The sequence below is a fragment of the Mya arenaria genome, chromosome 12 (assembly GCF_026914265.1).
Source record: "Mya arenaria isolate MELC-2E11 chromosome 12, ASM2691426v1".
NCBI lineage: Eukaryota > Metazoa > Mollusca > Bivalvia > Myida > Myidae > Mya > Mya arenaria.
Genome location: NC_069133.1, coordinates 26646159 through 26665776, shown reverse-complemented (window position 1 = coordinate 26665776; position 19618 = coordinate 26646159). Strand labels below are relative to the sequence as shown.

Here is a 19618-nt window from a genome sequence, read left to right as displayed (position 1 = left end):
CGACATATCGTGTGTATCCTTATTTTGTCGACCAAACCTTTTCAACTTGATTTGTCGACAAAACGTGTGTCAAACTTTCAACAAAACAAGGCATAATTTTGAAAACATAATAAATCAAGTTGTTTTATCTCGTTAAATCGACATACAACTAGTCTACCACATTAACAGTTTATACGATATACGCTTCCATACTCTGATTACATCATATATGTAATACCTCACACATTTCTGAAGTATATCCAAAAAGTTCTTATTTCCATTTCGTTTAAATCCACTGCATTTTTGTCGCTCCCAAGTCTGGTATTGAATGCCTCGCGTACCAATGGGTATAATTTGGCGATAACAATTTATTTACCATAAGCACTTCAACTATTAATTTATTCGTAAATCAGTTTTCTTTAACGTCGGCCAGTTTAATAGCAGAATAAACAAAGAACTAGTTGATTAGAAGCTGTAAATTCTCATGTATTGACCACACCAAAAGCTATTTGTTCGAGGTGAAATTATTTTGATTTAAGAACATAGTTGTCACTGGTAAAGAATGCCAAAGAATTCAGTGTAAACACACGGTATCAAGATATCTCGACCCTTGGACAATTGGAGCCCTCGTAATTAAGAACCTTATTGTCACTGGTAAAGTTCTCTAAAATATTTCAGTATAAACACATGTTATCAAGTCATCTCGACCCTTGGACAATTCGAGCCCTCATGATCTAGAACATGTTTGTCACTGATCAAGTTCACCAAAGGTTTTCAGTATAAACACATGTATCAAGACATATCGACACTTGGACTATTCGAGCCCTCATGATTTAGAACATGTTTGTCACTGATCAAGTTTTCAGAAGAAACGCTTGGTTTCAAGGCATTTCGACCCTTGGTATATTCCAGCTCTCGTTATTAAGAACAAATTTGTCACTGGTAAAGATCGTTTAAGTTTTCAGTAGAAATACTAGGTATCAAGACATCACGACCCTTGGACTATTCGAGCCCTCGGTATGAAGAGCCTGGCAACCGAAATTTTGCATGATTCAATACGTATTAGTGAACTGCACTTGAATCTTTACAAACAAATCATGGAAAGGAATATATTTATCTGAGCAATTCCAATATATCACACTCAAATTCCGATTATTTCCCGTTCGCTTGCGATAAGATTATCCGCGTGTTATATTAACACAAAAACGACCACGATATACCGTAACAGTGGACGCATATAAGATATACAGGTATGCACCAAACAAATTCAACCGACATCCTGGTAAACACCAAACAAACACAACTGATATCCATGAAACAAATTGAACTGATATTCATGTTAAAACCTCACAAATTCAACTGATAATTAAGTTTATATCTGAATTATAACTGATATCCATGTTAACATCAAACAAATTCAACTGATATCCATGTTTACAATAAACAAATTCAACTGATATCCATGTTTACAATAAACAAATTCAACTGATATCCATGTTAACACCAATCACATTCAATTGATATCCAGGTTAACTCCAAACCAATTTAACTAATATCCAGAATTCAACTGTTATCCTGGTTAACATTAAACAAATTCAACTGATATCAAGGTTAACATCAAGACAAATGCAATAAAAACACAGAACGATGAACAAAACAATATACACATGTAACATAACAATATCCTCCTAGACTGTACATTTGTATGTCGTGTATAACATACTTGGCATAGTAATTGGAGGCAACCTCACGCAACTATATTGTTGCTATCTAACCACAATCTTGTATACATCATTTGCTAGTTCGCACCTGCCAAACTTCGAACTATTCGCCCCTTAATTACAAAGACAAAAGAACGTGATTGATGTTTGATGTAAAACAAATACGTTATCAGTAAGAAAAAATATTATCTTCTACCGTTCATATTTTTTTCGGAGAAGAGTACAGCATTATCTACATCATTAGGTCAGACCGAACACAGAGCCAGAAAAGAAATGGCGTATCGGAGATAAACGGTCATAGCGTCGTGGAAATATCTAACTTGGAATTATTTATGTTTCATATATTTTCCATTTTGTGCTAAATGATAAGACGACTTTTCTTAAAATCAGTTTTAAGAATGAAGACAAAGTTAGTTAAAGGGACTCTCTCATGTTTTTGGACCAAACATAAGTTTTGCCCGAAAATGCACCGGAAAACACTTATTTTGGTTCTAGTGGAATGTAAATCCACATCGGAAATGTAAAGACCCCTCCCCCCAAAAATAAATTAAATAAATAAATAAAAATAGATAAATATATATATATATATATATATATATATATATATATATATATATATAAGAAAAAAGAACAACCTCGTCGCCTTCAACACTAGGCTTCCAGGGCTTATTTGTGAATATTTTTACATTTTAACAATACATTGATAACATCACATGATAACGTAAATCAACCAATCACGCCACAACAAAATCATTATTATGTTGCCATAAGCGTTATAAACCCTAATGAAAAAATACGTATTCGAAGACGATACTTGAGCAATTGTCAACATTCGAGCTTTTGGTATCTTAGTTTTAACACCTTCTTATGAATTGTCGCTCTTTATTTCGTCATACAAAAAAGGACATTTTACAAAAAAACATGAGCAAGTCCCTCTAAGTAAAAAAACAACGAACTTTCTGACATTTTAACTTCTTACAGATTTATTATTATCGAAGTTACGAGTTAGATCTCTTACTAGAACTGGCCCCTAGGATCGAAACATCAAAAATCCAATGAGCGATTGGTACTTAGGAGAGATTTTCCAACATGTGGGGGCCATCTCAATAAATATCTTAGTCGAGATGGGTCGTCAATTGTAACTATCTTAGTGCCAGAGTCTCAGTTTTACTACATATTGGAGTGAATTGAATTTACCCCAGTATTAGAAATGAACACGAAGTTGAGCAAATAAAAACAACAACAACATATTAATCAAAATTATCTAAGTTACAAGAAAAAAATCTTTTTTGAAACGGCCTCCAGGACTGCACTATCTAGGTACAAAGCTAAACGGTCCTCAGATCCTGACTATTTAGGAAACGAAATGTGGATTAACATTTAGAAACAAATATAAAACGGTCGTATATTGATATACTAATGTGTCAGTCCAACATTATAGTAAAATTGTACCCCATTTTCACTCTAATTGTTTATTTTTACCATAATAATATATTCAATACTTTCTTTTCAATCAGTATCACTAATTCTCAAAGTCAGCTCTTCCTTACAGAACAATACAGGAAAACAGTTTATTGGTTATAAATATGAGTGCAAAAAATCGTTTCCATTCCTAATTTCCTGGGAAATTACCTGCAGATAAAACAGCAATCAGGAAACAGAATGTGCCGTATTGCGTTCACAATTATCAACAAACCTTAATGACCTTATAAATCATGCGAGAATAATGTTTCAGTCGGAATGAGAGAAACTTGAGTGCAGCGATCGCAACGCAGCGGTTTAATTAACATGTTAATAATTCTGATTATCTACAATCGTATCCGCATGCCAGCGTGTTGCCGGAAAAGTAGGATGACAAGATGATATACGAGGCTCTTGAAGTAACTTGGATTAATTCGGTTAGTCATATAACTACAGAAATTGTCTTCTTGTTTTCGGATATAAATTAAGTAATCCGACCCACAGTCAAGCTAGTGCTTCACTAGGCGTCAAGCTAGTGCTTCACTAGGCGTCAAGCTAGTGCTTCGTTAGGCGTAAACACATTGTTTGTTCCCACTAACCCGACCGGCCCTATTTTTTCCTCCCGACCCTTCACTTTCTTTTGCCGTTTTGTGGATTTTTTTTCCGGTAACTTCGCTAAAACAATGTGCATTTATTTGAATGAACAAATTCGACCCTGATATATTTATTGATTTCTACAATAGTGATATACGCTGATATAGGTTGGTTTGGTACGGAATCCCGGTTCTCCATGTGCTTTTTTAGAAACAAACAGTTATCCCTAGCTACCTATCCTATGTATTTTGGAGATGTTCGAGGAAACAAATAATTATTCATTTTGGCCTTAATTAGGGGCACAACACAGGTTGTTGCCATTTTTAAAAAAACAACAAACTTATATGCATTGTCATATCTAACTTATTTGACAAAACCGTGTCGTGGCTATGCGGGCCCGACACACCAGGATCGACGTAGACTCGCACCGAATCACGTAGATGCTGTTACGAATGTGTTCACGACCTGCTTATCAGAATCACCACGGTTCTATTAGTCTTAATCAATCGTAGCCATAATCGTAAAAGTTAAAGCTTGGGACCAGTTTCAAGAATATATCTTATATAGTCGTAAATTTTACGCTTACGTGATGTTATCAATGTATTGTTAAAAGGTAAAAATAAACATCATTTTTTGTTTAAGGGTGCTCGACCACCGTAATGATACAGTCAGAATCTATACGATAAATGTCCTTACGATATTTATTTATTGAAATGCAGTTTAGGCCAAAAACAAAGTTTTAATATTCTGTGCCTGGACATTACGATCTTAAAGGCCTAATTTAAGGAATGTTTGACATGATTATCCCCTGCTGTGCATCGCCTGCTAATTGCACTGATGTCACAGTAGGGGCCAATTTCCTGTGTATCTGTTTATTGGCTCAGGGTCATTTAGGGTCCGTTTCTATAATAAAACATCCAAAACTACACAGCAGGATTCTATACGATCAATACACAGAGGTTGTTTACTATACACGTTGTTTTTTTGGGGGGTGGGGGGGGGGGGTCACTTATAGAAACTAGGCCTTTAAGGCTAACGACCTACAATATATCGTTACGGGAACCAGAGGGGCGGTTTTCAAAGACTTTTAGGATTTTAGTCGTTATTTCAATTATCTTTAAACTGTATAAACATGACAGAATCTATACAATAAATTTTCCTACAATGTCTTTATCTAAACTTGAAATTTACTCCACCCAACAATTCCTCATCTTTTTTCTGTTGAACGCCATGATTTAACACTTACACGTTCAGCATCATTTTTTCAAAAGCTGATAATAGGAATTAATTATCTTGTTTTTGCGCTGTGGCATCTTTACAACGTTATTCTAAAAGCTATGAATTTGTTTCCACTTTATTATATGCTCTATAAAAAAGCGGTAACAATGAGCGATGCAGTAGTGGCGAAGCGTTAGAAAAGCAATATAAAGTGCCATAATTCAAGCACTAAAAGATTATCCTGAAGAATTTTAAGTATTCAAATGATTTATGTCATTATATTAGAGGTATTTATTACTTCATATTGTTTTGACTGACCAATAAAATAGAAGACAAACCCCTCTGAAACTTTTTTGTAACTTCACAGTATAACGTTCTTAAACATTTAGCGAAACAGTCAGTTTTACATTAAAGGGAATTATCCGTCTTGTTTAAAATAATTCTGACAGACGGACAGAATAGCTGATACAGCTGCTTAAAGGCATTCAGTGATAGATTGATGTTTTAAACCGTTAATATATGCAGATTGATGCCGATGACTCTCAAATAACTAAATATACAATCTTACAATACAGTCGAACCCCGTTGTCTCGAATTCGTCTGGCTCGATTTCCTCGTTAGCTCGAACCGGATGAAAAAGACCGATTTCTTCCTACTGAAGATAAGCATTCCTGCTTGACTCGAATTTCTCGAGGTATTTTTGTCGGTCAATGAGAGTTCGAGCAAACGGGGTTCGACTGTATTATTTCTTCTCCAATATAAACATAACAAGTAAACTTGGACGATTAAGGGCGGAGGCGACGGGTGCGCCTCCTCTTGGATCCACTAGTACATCTGATACCTTAAAATGAAAATCACTGCCATATGATACGTTTGGTGGCGGTGTAATGAAGAGTTCGTCAAAATAACAATTTAGATAACTCTTTTCATGAAGCAAAACAATTTTATAGCCATCTTCAATTTCCTGTTAAATTGTTTTGCAATTTAGATAAAAAAACCTCTATAACTTTAGCAATCCATATGTCGCCTAAGTTTTCTTTTGGGTGTATCCTCCTTCACCCGACATTGAGTTACCTTCAGTAACAAACGCTCGCCGGGGTCGCCGACAATGATTGATGGATAACGACCGAGATATGATTGACTTGTAATGAAAAGACATCCCTCCAATTCCGGAAACCATGGCTGCCGAGGCGCGCTTCGCGAGTAAGAATTAATAGGCTGGATGGTATAACCATTGTTTCAGGTTGTTGGTATGTCAGTTGGTTAGTGCTATCAGGTAAACACTATCAGTAAATTAGGGTAGACAAAATAACGTTGCTTCTAAAGAATATTAACCTCATGCTAGTAACGTTAGAAAAAGGCTATTCCTTAATCAACCAAAATAGCACCTAATTTTAGGTCTTTTGAGCCATAGAGATGCCGATTTTTGCATTTCAATAGCTTTCTATTCACTAGGTTATTCATATCGATGCTCCACGGTTAATTTAGCAGACATTCGAGACAGTACTTGGTCAATTGCTAGTGTGTGTGTGACAATGTTGTTGTTGTTGTTGAGTTTTTAAAGGTCTGCCCGCGCCCTTTAGTGGCTGCAGACAGTGTGTGTGTGTGTGTGTGTGTGCGTGTGTGCGTGCGTGCGTGTGTGCGTGCGTGCGTGTGTGTGTAAGTGTGTGTGTGTGTGTGTGTGTGTGTGCGTGCGTGCGTGTGTGCGTGCGTGTGTGCGTGTGTTTGTGTGTGTAAGCTTATTTATCCTCGCACTCTGGGAAGGCCCGTTCGGCGAGTGCTCCGATAAGAGTGTTAGTCATTTTAGGTTTTTGGAGCATAGTGCACAGACAGAATGTAACCCTGGTTGGAGCTGCCCTGGTTCTTTAACGGGAACCAGTGTATGTCACTGTCACATGGGACCCCCATTGAACGTCCCTTCCAGAAGACGATAAGTATTTTTAAGCGGTGCAGCGGGGAATCGAACCCCTGATAGAGACCCCTGGATAGACAGTCAGTACAGTTGCTATAGGACCAATCATTCGGAACTCCTCGGCCATTTTTATCAAAAACAACCTCAGATGTATGCCGGTACATCAGCAGAAGTAGTTCGTAAAAATTTGAATTATAACATAAATTAAATGTAGTGTTTTAGCTTGTATTTGTTGATCTAAGTTTAAATTGATTGTCAGTTTAGTGTATTATTGCAAACATAATTAAGATTCCCAAGAGTTAAGTCATGAAGTTTAACTGCTAAATTAAATTACTACGTGATGTATTGGCAGCGGACTTATAATATACCGATTTCTGACGTTGTAAACCGTCCATAATCATCCGAGGCTGTTTTCGATAAAAATGGCCGAGGAGCTCCGAATGTATGACCTATCTGACTAAAGTACCAACTCGCTTACGCAAGGAGGCATCTGATTTGCTGGCGGAAAGGTCACCATTCGATGACCTCCTTCGGTTTAACCTCAGATCACATTGGCAGAAAGTATATTTAAAAGGGTTTGATTTTAATCATATTGCTGAACGACCTCATACAATGATTTAATTTTTTTCTTTTTTTTATTTAATCAAAAAATTAGAAAATTTGTGAATGAAAAACTTTGCATTGATTTTTGAGGATTTGTTCACACGAAAGTGCTATAGAAAAGTTAAACTCTGCAAGAGTTATGGTTTTATTTCAAACAGGGTGGTTTATTTCTGGACTTCCGGTTAATGCTTCCGTAAATAAAGTAATATCTGCGGGATTCGTTTTGATTGCATTAAGTAAATCATTTTGTTTTCTTGTGTGTTTTTTTGTATGTGTTTTTGCCTCGTCAGATTTTTTTTTATAAACGTTGAATGTTTATGGGGACTACCCGCAAATTAATCCGATTAGTTAAGCGTAAACTAATATCCGCATTGCCTTTTTAATACAGAAACCGGTATCCTCCTCTCTCGGTTGTTAAGTAAACAACAAACATAAACAAATCTGATGCAGCAATAACACATGCTGTAACAAGTGCACTTCTTGCACTATCAAAGGATATCATGACAGATCTTTACCAGACTCCTGTTTCAGAAAAAAAGCTTACTCGATCTGAGTCATAAACCAGAATTGTCTAAGTGTCATATTTTTTTTGTTATGTGGTACATGTTTGCGTGAATTAAATTAAAGTCATGTCTAAAAATCAAATCAAATTAATCTATTACGGATCTCGGTTAACATTCGAGATAACGAGAAATCGATATAACCGAAATAGAAAAAAAAAACATGTATAACTCGAAACCCAAACTATTTGAAAGGAAATCGTTATAACCGGAACCTCGAGTAAAGAGTTCGACATAGCGAGTTTCGACTGTATTATCATTGTGACGTTTATACAGATTTAAGATAAATGAAGTTACGACTAAGATGCCGTTAATTGAAACGGGGCCTAGACGAGGAAAGTAGCGTAAGTCATATTTTATTTTAGTTTCCTAAATACAAATCACGTACAGTTCGTTTAAGCGCGAACGTTTTATACGTCATTATTTTGGCGATATACGTCATTATTTTGGCGATTACGTCACCATTTTGGTGATATACGTCACCATTTTGGCGATATACGACATATAAGCGATTTTGAATTTTAAAACCCCCCATGGTTCCTGACTTCGCTTTGATTAATTTTATTTAATCAAAGTTTGGCATATTTCTGCACATGCGCACATCTGTTTTATAAGCATCTTTAAGTAATTAGTATTGTGAAAAAACACAAAAGGTACCTAAGACGAACATTATAATTATATAAAATGCAAAACATGAAATCAAATTTACCATAAATTAGGTAATAATAAAGATATGAAGACCTCTCATTATAAGCGATTATCCTCATAAAATGATAAAATGAGCCCATAACTTAAATTTGAAAGGACTTACATCCTGTGACAAATGTCGCCCGAAGTATTTATATTTCATACACATGTGTTGGTTTCCCCGCGCATCGCAGGGCCCGCGGGCACTCGGTATCCTCCGTGCATTCCCAGTACACGTGCACTGACCACCGGGCACTGGACCTACATTCTCGACCATAGGAACACTTTTAGAAAACACAGCATCACTAAATTCCCTCACACCACAGCTAATTCCATCTGAACACGTATCAATTCTTTTCGAAGACAAATTCCTTCGCGGGCGTACGATATTTTCTGGAATCTCAAATTTCTTTAGATTGATCGGATGATGGACATTTAATCGAAACACCATTATGGCGGCCAGGCACGCCACGTGACTGGTCACATGGTTAGGGTCACGTGACGCTAGTCCGGCCATTATAGCCTCGACTAGCGCCGAAGGCCGTTCGAAATGACCCACGTAAATGTACGCATTGTACGGAAACGAAAATCCTTCATTCGTGTAAGCAGCCATAATTTCCGAAATGTTCAGTTGCTGATATATATGATTAATGTTTACTATTATATGGATTTCCCCATCAATCATTTGACCATCGTTGTGAAACAAACGTGTCAAATGACTGAATGAAAACGAAATACACACGAGCCGGTGGCTTGGCAACTTCAGCTGTTAACTGTAGGAACAGGTAGAGCTAGTGCACGTGCAATTCTACTCAAACGAATCATAAACCGGCTCCCCCTCACAAAAATCATCATTTTGTAAACCCGTAGCCTCCTTTGATATTCTAGGAGAGTTTTCACTTCATACATTTATAATATGAGCCGGGTTCTTTTGTAAATTATTTTTTTCCAAGATAAAAGCGATAAGAAGATTATCATATTAATGAATTATTAAATCATGAAACAATGCATTTTTGCCAGAATAGAAGCTATACGTATAAAATGTTATAAATATCTAAGCATAAACATGCAAAGAATGTAAAATTATATACATGTACACTCTGAGATTTAGGTTTTTCCTAAGTAGTATATTTCAGTAAAAGTGCATTTTAAGTGCTGTAGAATGTATTTTGAGGTCGTGTGAAACTTGTGAAAATGACAGACCCCTAAAATGCATCCTGAAACCAGTATAAACAATGGTATTCCTTTTCAAATTTTAACACAAGGACCAGTGAATCTGTGACGTACTTTAATCACGTTTATTTCAAAAATTAAGAGATGGAACATTTGGAAACGCTCTCTCAGTACTTATGGACGAGAGGAAAGGCACCTCCGCGCCACGAGTTGATTGTTCGACAATTATGATAATCTCTATTGTTATATCCAGAACTCCCATACAATACGTGTATGTGGAATACTTTTATAATGACTTGCCCATTAACTAGGCTCTAAGGCCAAGACGAATTTACCGTTAGTTTCTTTGGCGTACATCGAAATATAACAGAAACAGGACGACACCATAGCCAGGGGCGTAGGTAGCCCTTTATTCAAGCGGATTTATATTTGTGCAAGGGGGTACGTGGCATTCCCCCTCGGGAAATTGTGAAAACCATGGTGCACTCTGATGCATTCAGGGCGTTCTGAGGTGCTTTATTTACTACTGGAAAATAGACAGTTTTATGATCATGTAGTCAAGTACACATTGCTATTATTTTTGTCAGAATCATGTGGATTCAGTCGCGTACTCGCGTATAGACAGCTACGCGCCTGATAGCATCCTAAGAACATATAGAATATGAACATTTTGCAACATGAATGTTCTCAAAAATGAACATCATTTTACTCTTGGTATGTCCAAAATATAATTCTGGTTACAGCTTCATGTAACCAGCATTATCGCGGCGCACAGTTCCTTTTACCATACAAGTTTATACTACCGTAACCAGTCTATCACTCTAGAATCTATCCGATGACGTCAGCGTTTACCATGTTACTTCCCCTTTTCTTCTACACCTTTCGAGAAGGTAACCCGTACATTTTTTCTCAAATCCCTGCCCAGCCCACCCCCTTTACATGATTATAATAAACTGTATATATGTGTGTTTTCAGTTCATCATTTGTGTGTATAGAGCTTAATGTTATCCATAGTTGTCAATATATTTCGATATACTTGAATCGAGCCATAGCCCGGTCATCTTAACTTCAACATAACATATGTAACTTTTTAATTTAATGTGTTTTGTTTGCTCGCGTCTGTGATGTTTATTTCAGTGGAGCCACCAGAAACCATTGCCACTATGCCCATACCTTGCCCCATCTTCTGCACGGCTTCATGTTGTCGACCATGACGTACCGAATCCAAGTTCAGCTTTCCATCATGCACGAATATATAACCCAACGTGAACCCGAGGATCAGGACGTTTGTTCCGGGAAGGCGCGGTGGCGATTTACATTTAGTCAATACGTAAAATATTTAATACGCCTTTAGTTTAGTACCGCTGTTACCAGGGTCCATATGCTGATGGTGTTTTAAGTGTACAATACGGTGCGTCTTTATGGTGACGCTTGGAAGGGTCTATAATGGTGACCCTTGGACTTGATAGGGATGACAGATTTTCAAACACTGCGTCTCCCGCCTTTAACATTAGCCGTGCAAGTTTATGCCATCTTTCAAAATTAAATTAAATAAATCTGTGGACATAACGGGTTTCTTTTTGTTTACTTTTAAGCTTTGGTACCCCAAAAGCAGTTCCCGCGCACACATGCTGCTAAGTGAACGCGGGTCCCGTCTTTTTATACTGGCGTCCGTCGATAATAATTTACGAAGAGAATGCATGAAACCATCTTTCTGCCATTGGCAAACAAAACAATCATTCATTACACTTATGACATCAGACAGCAGAAGAACAATGCAAAATGTTAATTTTAGTTTCATGCATTTTTATCACGATCGAGAACTTAATCATGTTAAGAATACTTTGATGCTAAATAATTCAATGAAATGGGAGAGTGCGAGATTATTTTATATAAATGAAATAAACAAAATAATTCCACACTCACTTCAAATGAAAAATATAAACACCAAAGGAACTAAACGTTAATTCGTCATGGTATAAGAGCCTTGTAAATGGGCTAATCATTACAAAAATGTTTCACAGATTTTAACTATTGATATAAATATTATATAATACTGCAATAATTTATATACATATTAAGGTCAGAAGAAATAAACTAAATAATAAATGTGTGATACATCATACAGTGAGTGATCAAAAAATAACTCATTTATGATTGAAAACATTTCTCCTTTCGACTCTTAAAAGGGAAAGACGTCTTCAATTCGTGGATTAAAAACAAGAGTCAAGGTAAAGCATATATCAATGCGTCAGGACCTGAATAACTAAACATTTTATGTTTGGCCTAAATTTGTTTTTCCTGCAGAGGGTCCATGCCAGAATTTCATGGCTCACCTGGTTTCCGAGTGTGAGGGTATGTATTGTATATATGATTTACAGATATCGCCAACGTCAAACAGTTGTTAGGATGTTATCAATGTTGATACGATAAAAATGCGAAATTTGATCATAAATCTTTAACATGTTTATGGAAACGTCTACAATCTTGACAATATTTCATCATATCATTTACCTACCAACTTGTTCTATACAATCTCTGATAAATAAAACAGAGAAAACATAATGATTCTTGGAGGAAAGCCGCCGATAAAGATAAAAGCAATATATCTGGATCATATTAGTAATAGTTATTAGGCCGACGACCCGCATTTTGAAATTACAGACGAGCGGTTTTGCACGTGTATAATTTCAATTTTATGATAGTGGATGACGTTTTTAAACTGTTTATTCTACGTTGCCAAGGTCAACGTTCAATAACTAGTGTGTGGTAAACAGGCGTTGAAATGTTTCTGCACTTAAATTATTGAACGGTTGTCGGCTACTATTTCCACACGAAAGTTATTGAACGGTTGTCGACTTCTATTTTCGCACGAAAGTTATTGAACGGTTGTCGACTACTATTTCCGCACGAAATATATTGAACGGTTGTCGACTTCTACTGTTTCCGCATGTAAGTTATATATATTGAACGGTTGTCGACTACTTATAACCATTAAGATTTGGAAGTTCATGTATAGACAGCAACAAGGATACGCCCTTAAACATGGTACAGACTCAATTAACGTGAGCTGTACAGTAGAAAACTTGAACATCCACTCAAGCGTGCGTTCACGTTACGTTTATACGTTGTCCAGTTAAAATTGTACATCTGTTCGTAAAACACTATATACGTTACGGTTACGCACGTAATTACGAACTGCATATTCAAAAGTCACTTCTACCGCTTTCCTCAAATTCCAATTCAAAGTTTTATAGAATATACTTTATTTAGTTTAGGGATTTACAATATTTTAGTCATTCAACAAAGGAGAGAGAGAGAGAGAGAGAGAGAGAGAGAGAGAGAGAGAGAGAGAGAGAGAGAGAGAGAATAACTAGAGTGTGCTCACCTGTTTATATTGCGCGTGTACACTGTCATCCGGGGATCTCGCGTGCTCGTCCGCCGCGCACTTCTCCTAAATTGGCACGGTTAAAAATGTTCAAAAGGAATTAGTTTTATACATGCAAAAAGAAATAATCAGAGTCATTTTTATAAAGCATTTTAATGACACAGACACCGTCATTTTCGTATCGTTTACAAAACCACCGAATCGGGTAAATAAGTTGAATTAAACTCTCAAATAGAGTGTTTAAACCGAGCGAGTGAAGTGGTATCCAAGTTCTTATTTAATTATAATATCATTAAAATCGACAATTTGTAAGGAATTTATTTTCGATTAAACCCACTGACGATCGAACAATATTACATATCGCGTTATGTACATGGCAATGACAACTATATTGGTCTTTAATTGAAGCATGTTGTATTAACAATCATTTTATCAAATTTAAATGTCAAATCGCTTTGTGTTCAAAATACCGCCAAATAAAATACATCAAACAGCTTTTGTAATGAACAAATGTCGCTTAAATGCATTATCTTGTTTTATGAAATCAATAGCAATCGAAAATTAAATGAAATGAATAGTATATATAGTATACACTTGTAAAACAAATTACCTCTAAGTGAAGTTCACTCAATATCTTTTGGCACCATATTTTGTATTCCGGTCCAAGGACCGACAACTTCTTTAGAAAGTCTCGCATCTCATGCACCACGAGTTGCGTCCCTTCCAAATCTGACGGACAAATAGTTATCCAAGTTTCAATCACTCTGAGCACGGCTTGATGAGCTATCGGCATCTCAGTTGTCGGACTTACTATTGGGCTGATTTTTAAGGCATCCGGGCGACAAAGGGAAGCTTTAGAGTCTGTAACTTCCGCGTTAGTGTCAGCGAGGCCACAAACAGCATTATTTGACATCGGCTGTTCCTCAGGGGAACCTTTTTGAGAACCCGTTGGGGATGTTGTGAGTAAATTGTTCATTGGAGAACCAGGTTGTAACAAATTGTTCCCAAATGCTTGGCCAGGCGGAAAGTCAAACGCATGCGGACTGCCACTTCCGCTAGCGCTGGATAAGAGTGGCGACTGCGGTGGGTCAAAATGCACTATAATGTTTGCCATACTGTCCTCTGGAGTGTTTGTAGTAGATTCTTCAGAGGCCATGAAAAACACAGAGTCCTTGTGGTTTGGGTCGGTCATTGTGATAGCAACAGCCGATCCCGAGTGAACAAGGGTAGAAACCGCCTGGTCTGAGCCACAACCCGACTTACTAAGCCGTTTCCGGGAGTTGTGAGACGACAGCTGCCCGAGGGAGCCCAGTGTGGGATTGAGCCGCCCAGCCAGGTTCTCAGGAACTGAACTAGACCGGGAAAACACTGGGGAAACGTCGAGGGGCGTGTCCATTACGAATGTTGGAAGATTGATAAGTTCTCTTTGGAATGCAATAATATCAACGTCATGGGTGGAACCGGAAGCTCCCTCTTCAGCGGCTATTGAGGATTTCTCATTAGCCACTAAACTTGAACCAGATACATTAAGTTGCGATTTAGACAGAAGTTTCTTGCTCTGCCATCTGAACAGTCTGGGCTTTGTGCCTCTCACAGAATCGGACTGTGTTGCACACACAGGTTTATGTTCCGATACAGTATACGCGCGAGGATGGATATTCATTTCTAATGGAGTCACTAAACTCTCACCTATTGCGCGTAACGCCATATTCGTACCCATTTGGTCACTAGTTCCGTTAGAACATGTGCTTTTACTGTTCGAGTTTGCGCTTGTACTAGATCGGCTTTGCGATTCCGGACTGGGCTTTTCGGCCTTCGGAACAGGTTGAAGTTTTAGCGTGTTTTCCCTATATTTGGAGCTTTCGGAGTAACTCCGCGGCGGGCACATAACTTCCGCGCCTAGTAAATCCTCCTTTGGCGGTTTTAACTTAGCGTTCTGCGACCGGAAATTCTTCCGGCGGATCATGTTTCCGAACATTTTGTGCGCCAGGAGGCGCAGGATGACCACCGGATGTACCACAAGCGGTAGCGTCATGAAGAGGAACTCCCGGAAGGACTTGTAACCTACTTGATTGAGTGTCTGCACGGAGCACGCCGGGGAAACGGCGGGAGTGGTGAAGTCGTGGTGGCCCCGGAAGGAGAGACAAAAACTCTGGAGGGAGCTTGAAATGGATTGGCGGGGGGAGGCGCTCCGGTCAGACATCTCTTCGTACACGAACTCCTGGAGGATCAGAAACAAATATATCACAATATATCAAATAAACCATATACCATTGAAAACAAATAAATTGTCTTAGAGAAAATGAATTAAGTGTCTATGTATTAATTATATAGAGTGTATTATCGAATGCTGTATGACTGTTATTTATGTGTCTCGGCTCCAGACGCAATTTATTTAACGTATTTATACTTTAATATTCTAAGTATCCATCCATCAATTGGTTCAAAGTTTCAAAATATGGAATTTAAGTTGATAATAAATAGAAACGTCGGTTTTAAATTGAACTGTTTACATTTCACTATGTACGGGCCGTTAAAATTTGAACTTTTAATCAATTTAATGGTAGATTATTTATTATTATCATTTTAAACACACCAACAATCACATTCGTCGAGCAACGGAGAGAAAAAATATGAGCTGGTCTTAGGGTAAAGATTAACCTTGGCACTATCAGATATAGATGCCGACGACTAATAGCATAATTTGAATTTGAAAAAGAATGTAGACAATGAAATCTCTCTTTCAATGCTGCTGCTGCTGCTGCTGCTGATGATGATGGTGATAATTATGCTGCTGCAGCTGATTTTGATAATGATGATGACGTTGATGATGATGCTGGTGATGCTGATGCAGATGCTGCTGCTGCTGCGGCTGTGGCTGTTGATAATGATGATGATGATGATGATGATGATGATGATGATGATGCAGCCGCTGCTTCTGGCGCTGCTGCTGCTGCTGCTGCTGCTGCTGATGATGATGATGATAATGAGGCTGATGATGTTGATGATGATGACGATGACGACGACGATGCTACTACTGCTGCTGCTGCTGCTGATGATGATGATGATGATGGTCAATGATGATCATTTATCCGACACTAACATACAACTTGTTCAAGGAGACAGCATATGCTTTTAAGATTGGACATTTCACAAGATCGGCTCTTAAGTCTAACAATGTAAAATATTGGTGTGCCTTTATGCGCTATAAAGACATTCAGTTGCGGAACATGATTTTGAGGGGTTATAAATTTCAAAATTTGGAATTTCATGTGTTTGGGTGATAAACAAAACAACGCTGAATTATCCGTTTTACTTAATGGAATACAATTATTTCTGAAAAATGGTAAAAACGGAAAATTCTTACAAAAATGTATTTTTTCTCGAAACATTTCTTTTCTTGACTTCATTTCAGGAAAAAAACATGTGATGGAAATATTGCTTGGTAGTTATCCAAAATAGTGTATCAAATACTTGTTCAAATTTTCAGAAAATAGTTTTTGAATGAGGAGAGCTAATTTTGGCTTTGCCCATACGTATTGTATCAATTTTTTCAGACGCGTAGCTGCCTATACGCGAGTACGCGACTGAATCCACATCATTCTGACAAAGTTGCAGTATGCGTACTTGACTACATGATCCTAAAACAGTCCATTTTCCAGTACTTAATAAAGAACCTCAGAACGCACAGAACGCACAAGATTGCACCATGGTTTTCAAAATTTTCATAAGGGACATGACCCTGAACCCACATAAGCACAACTATGAATCCAAATGAATAGAGGGCTAACTACGCCCCTGTCAATGTTTATATATTAAGCATATGCAGAAAAAGAACTAAATATGGAAGTTTAAGTTTGATATAATTGTCACTACCTAGGTCTTTTGTATTATATATGTATGCTCTTGTGTTTGTATATGGACTGGAGACCTTTCGTATATATTATGTAAACTTTGATACTGAAAACCTTGCAAGCATCACGTGATAATGTCAATCAACCAATCACGCAACAAACGTCTGCTGAATTGCGTTAGCAACGGTTTAGGAAATAACATGACATTTTTTGGAGAGTTCCAGCTTCCAGAATCCTAGTTTTAACACTCCTAATGATTTGAAAAAAAAACCCCAACTTGTTTTCCTATCAAAAATAAATTAAAATAAATAATACGTAAAAAAGTGCATTTTTCAAATCATGAGCATGTCCCTTTAGATCATAAGGTCCAAAAGAAGAATAATTAACCGAGATGTTTTATTGTTTACGTTTTTTAAAACGACAAAAATTACTAGCCATTTCTGCAAAGCAAATTATCTTAAATAGTTTAAAAATAGCATAACATCCGTAATTGATTTCCAACCCAGGGGAACAATAAAATAAACTGTTTCTGAATACAAACATAGCGGATATATGTGATTTTATTAGTGATACTGTAACCAAATATAGCTGTAAAATATCTTCATGAAGGTCTATAGGAATCAATGTTTTGACTGGTTAATTGAAAGGCTGTCTCAGTTTTATGACTTTAAGAATCCCCTGGTCGCGATTTATTTTCAAGATCCTTTCTCAAAACTAATTATAGAAAAAAAAGTTGTTTTCTAATTTTTCCTGGAATTCACTTGATAAAAATATGCTTGCCCTCATAGAATTCATTAAGAAAACTTTCCAGAAGATGTCATGGTAACTTTGTTGCCTAAATTATTATTCCGCATTTTAGTCAAATTCAAGACGCGCATGCGCACTGCATACCTCGATCACGTGTGTAATGAGTCCTTCTAGACTGGCAGCCTCAATGTGTTGTTTCTCGTTCCAGGTGACAATACGCCCCAGGGCCATAGACTCTATGAACGTATCCTCCGGGGAATTCACTTGAAGAATAGGGTTGTGGTTTGTCGTCTCTTGGAACACTGAAATCACAGTATATACAAGGTGTTTATACCACGTGATCTTACGTCATATGTAAACATAATGATGATATATAATTCTGACAATTTTCAGCCGGACATGAATGTTTCGTCACCAAAAATGAACATATTTGTAACATCTCGGACTTTTTTCATCGAAAACAACATCGCATGTATGTCGGTTCATCAGAAGAAGTAGTTCGTAAAAAACGATAATATTGTTTAATTGTGGTGTTTACACGTGTATTTTGTATTACTAAGATCAAATTGGCAGTGAAGTGTTTTATTGCATGAATAATTAAGATTCCCAAGAGTGAAGCCCGTTGGTTTAATTGCTACGTATATTGAAATCAGTACGCGATTAACTTGCAGTGGAGATAAATGTTAAAAACTGTGATAATGTTGACCGTCGTTATAAATCCGACTGTGTTTTCAATGGAAAATGGCCGAGGTGTTCCGATTGAAATGTCAAGTGCTACAAAACCAAACGTAGGATGACCGCACAAGAATAAGATATATATGTGTACGCAAAAGTCAATTTTAAACTATTAAGTAACTAAAGAAAGAAAGAAAGAGGGGAAGCTAGTAGCACATTTGCCCCACATTAACGCTTTTAATACTGGATAGGGTTTTAGTAAGGATGTGCGAACGCACACCAAATATCTATTTAATCTTCTTGCATTTGATTTTGTCGCATTGAACAGAACCAGGATGACAAGCCAAAGTAAATGGACAAAAGGCCGTAGTATCAGGATCACAGGATTAAAAATCGTGATATCACGACCATGGTAAACAAACGTAGTTTCAGGGTTATTAGCCGTAGTATCGGCATCATAAACCGAAGTATCCATTTAACAAGCCGTAGTATCAGGATCACAAGCCGTATTATCAGGGTCACAAATCAGATTATTAGGATCACATGCCCTAGTATCAAGGTCACAATCCGTAATATCAGGACCGCAAGCCGTAGAATCAGGGTCACAAGCCGTTGTATCAGGATCACGAGCCGTAATATCAGGGTCACGAGCCTTAGTATCCGGATCACGAGCCATAGTATCAGGATTACAAGCTGTAGCAACAGGATCACAAGCTGTAGCATCAGGACCACATGCTGTAGCATCAGGATCACAAGCTATAGTATCAGGATCACAATAAGCCGTAGTATCAGCAGCACGAGCCGTAGTATCAGGATCACAAGCTGTAGCATCAGGGTCACAAGCTGTATCATCAGGATCACAAGCTGTAGCATCAGGATCACAAGAAGCCGTAGTATCAGCACACACGCCGTAGTATCAGGATCACCGTAGTATCAAGATCATAAGCCGTAGCATGAGGGTCACAAGCCGTAGTATCAGGATCACAAGCCCAATTTTTAGGTTCACAAGCTGTAGTATCAGGATCACAAGCCATAATATCAGGATC

At 37.4% G+C, this 19618-nt stretch overlaps 1 protein-coding gene across 1 annotated transcript in view; it reads right to left on the bottom strand.

The window, feature by feature from the left end:
- The window catches only part of LOC128210573 (1-phosphatidylinositol 4,5-bisphosphate phosphodiesterase epsilon-1-like), a 181789-nt gene that overhangs the window by 43607 nt on the left and 118564 nt on the right, over window positions 1–19618 (bottom strand). The window contains exons 7-9 of the mRNA XM_052914925.1: window positions 18042–18199; window positions 13907–15517; window positions 13297–13362 (exon numbers count right to left, since the gene is read on the bottom strand). Of these exons, the coding sequence (XP_052770885.1) occupies window positions 13297–13362; window positions 13907–15517; window positions 18042–18199 (1835 nt within the window). The remainder of the gene's footprint in view (window positions 1–13296; window positions 13363–13906; window positions 15518–18041; window positions 18200–19618) is intronic.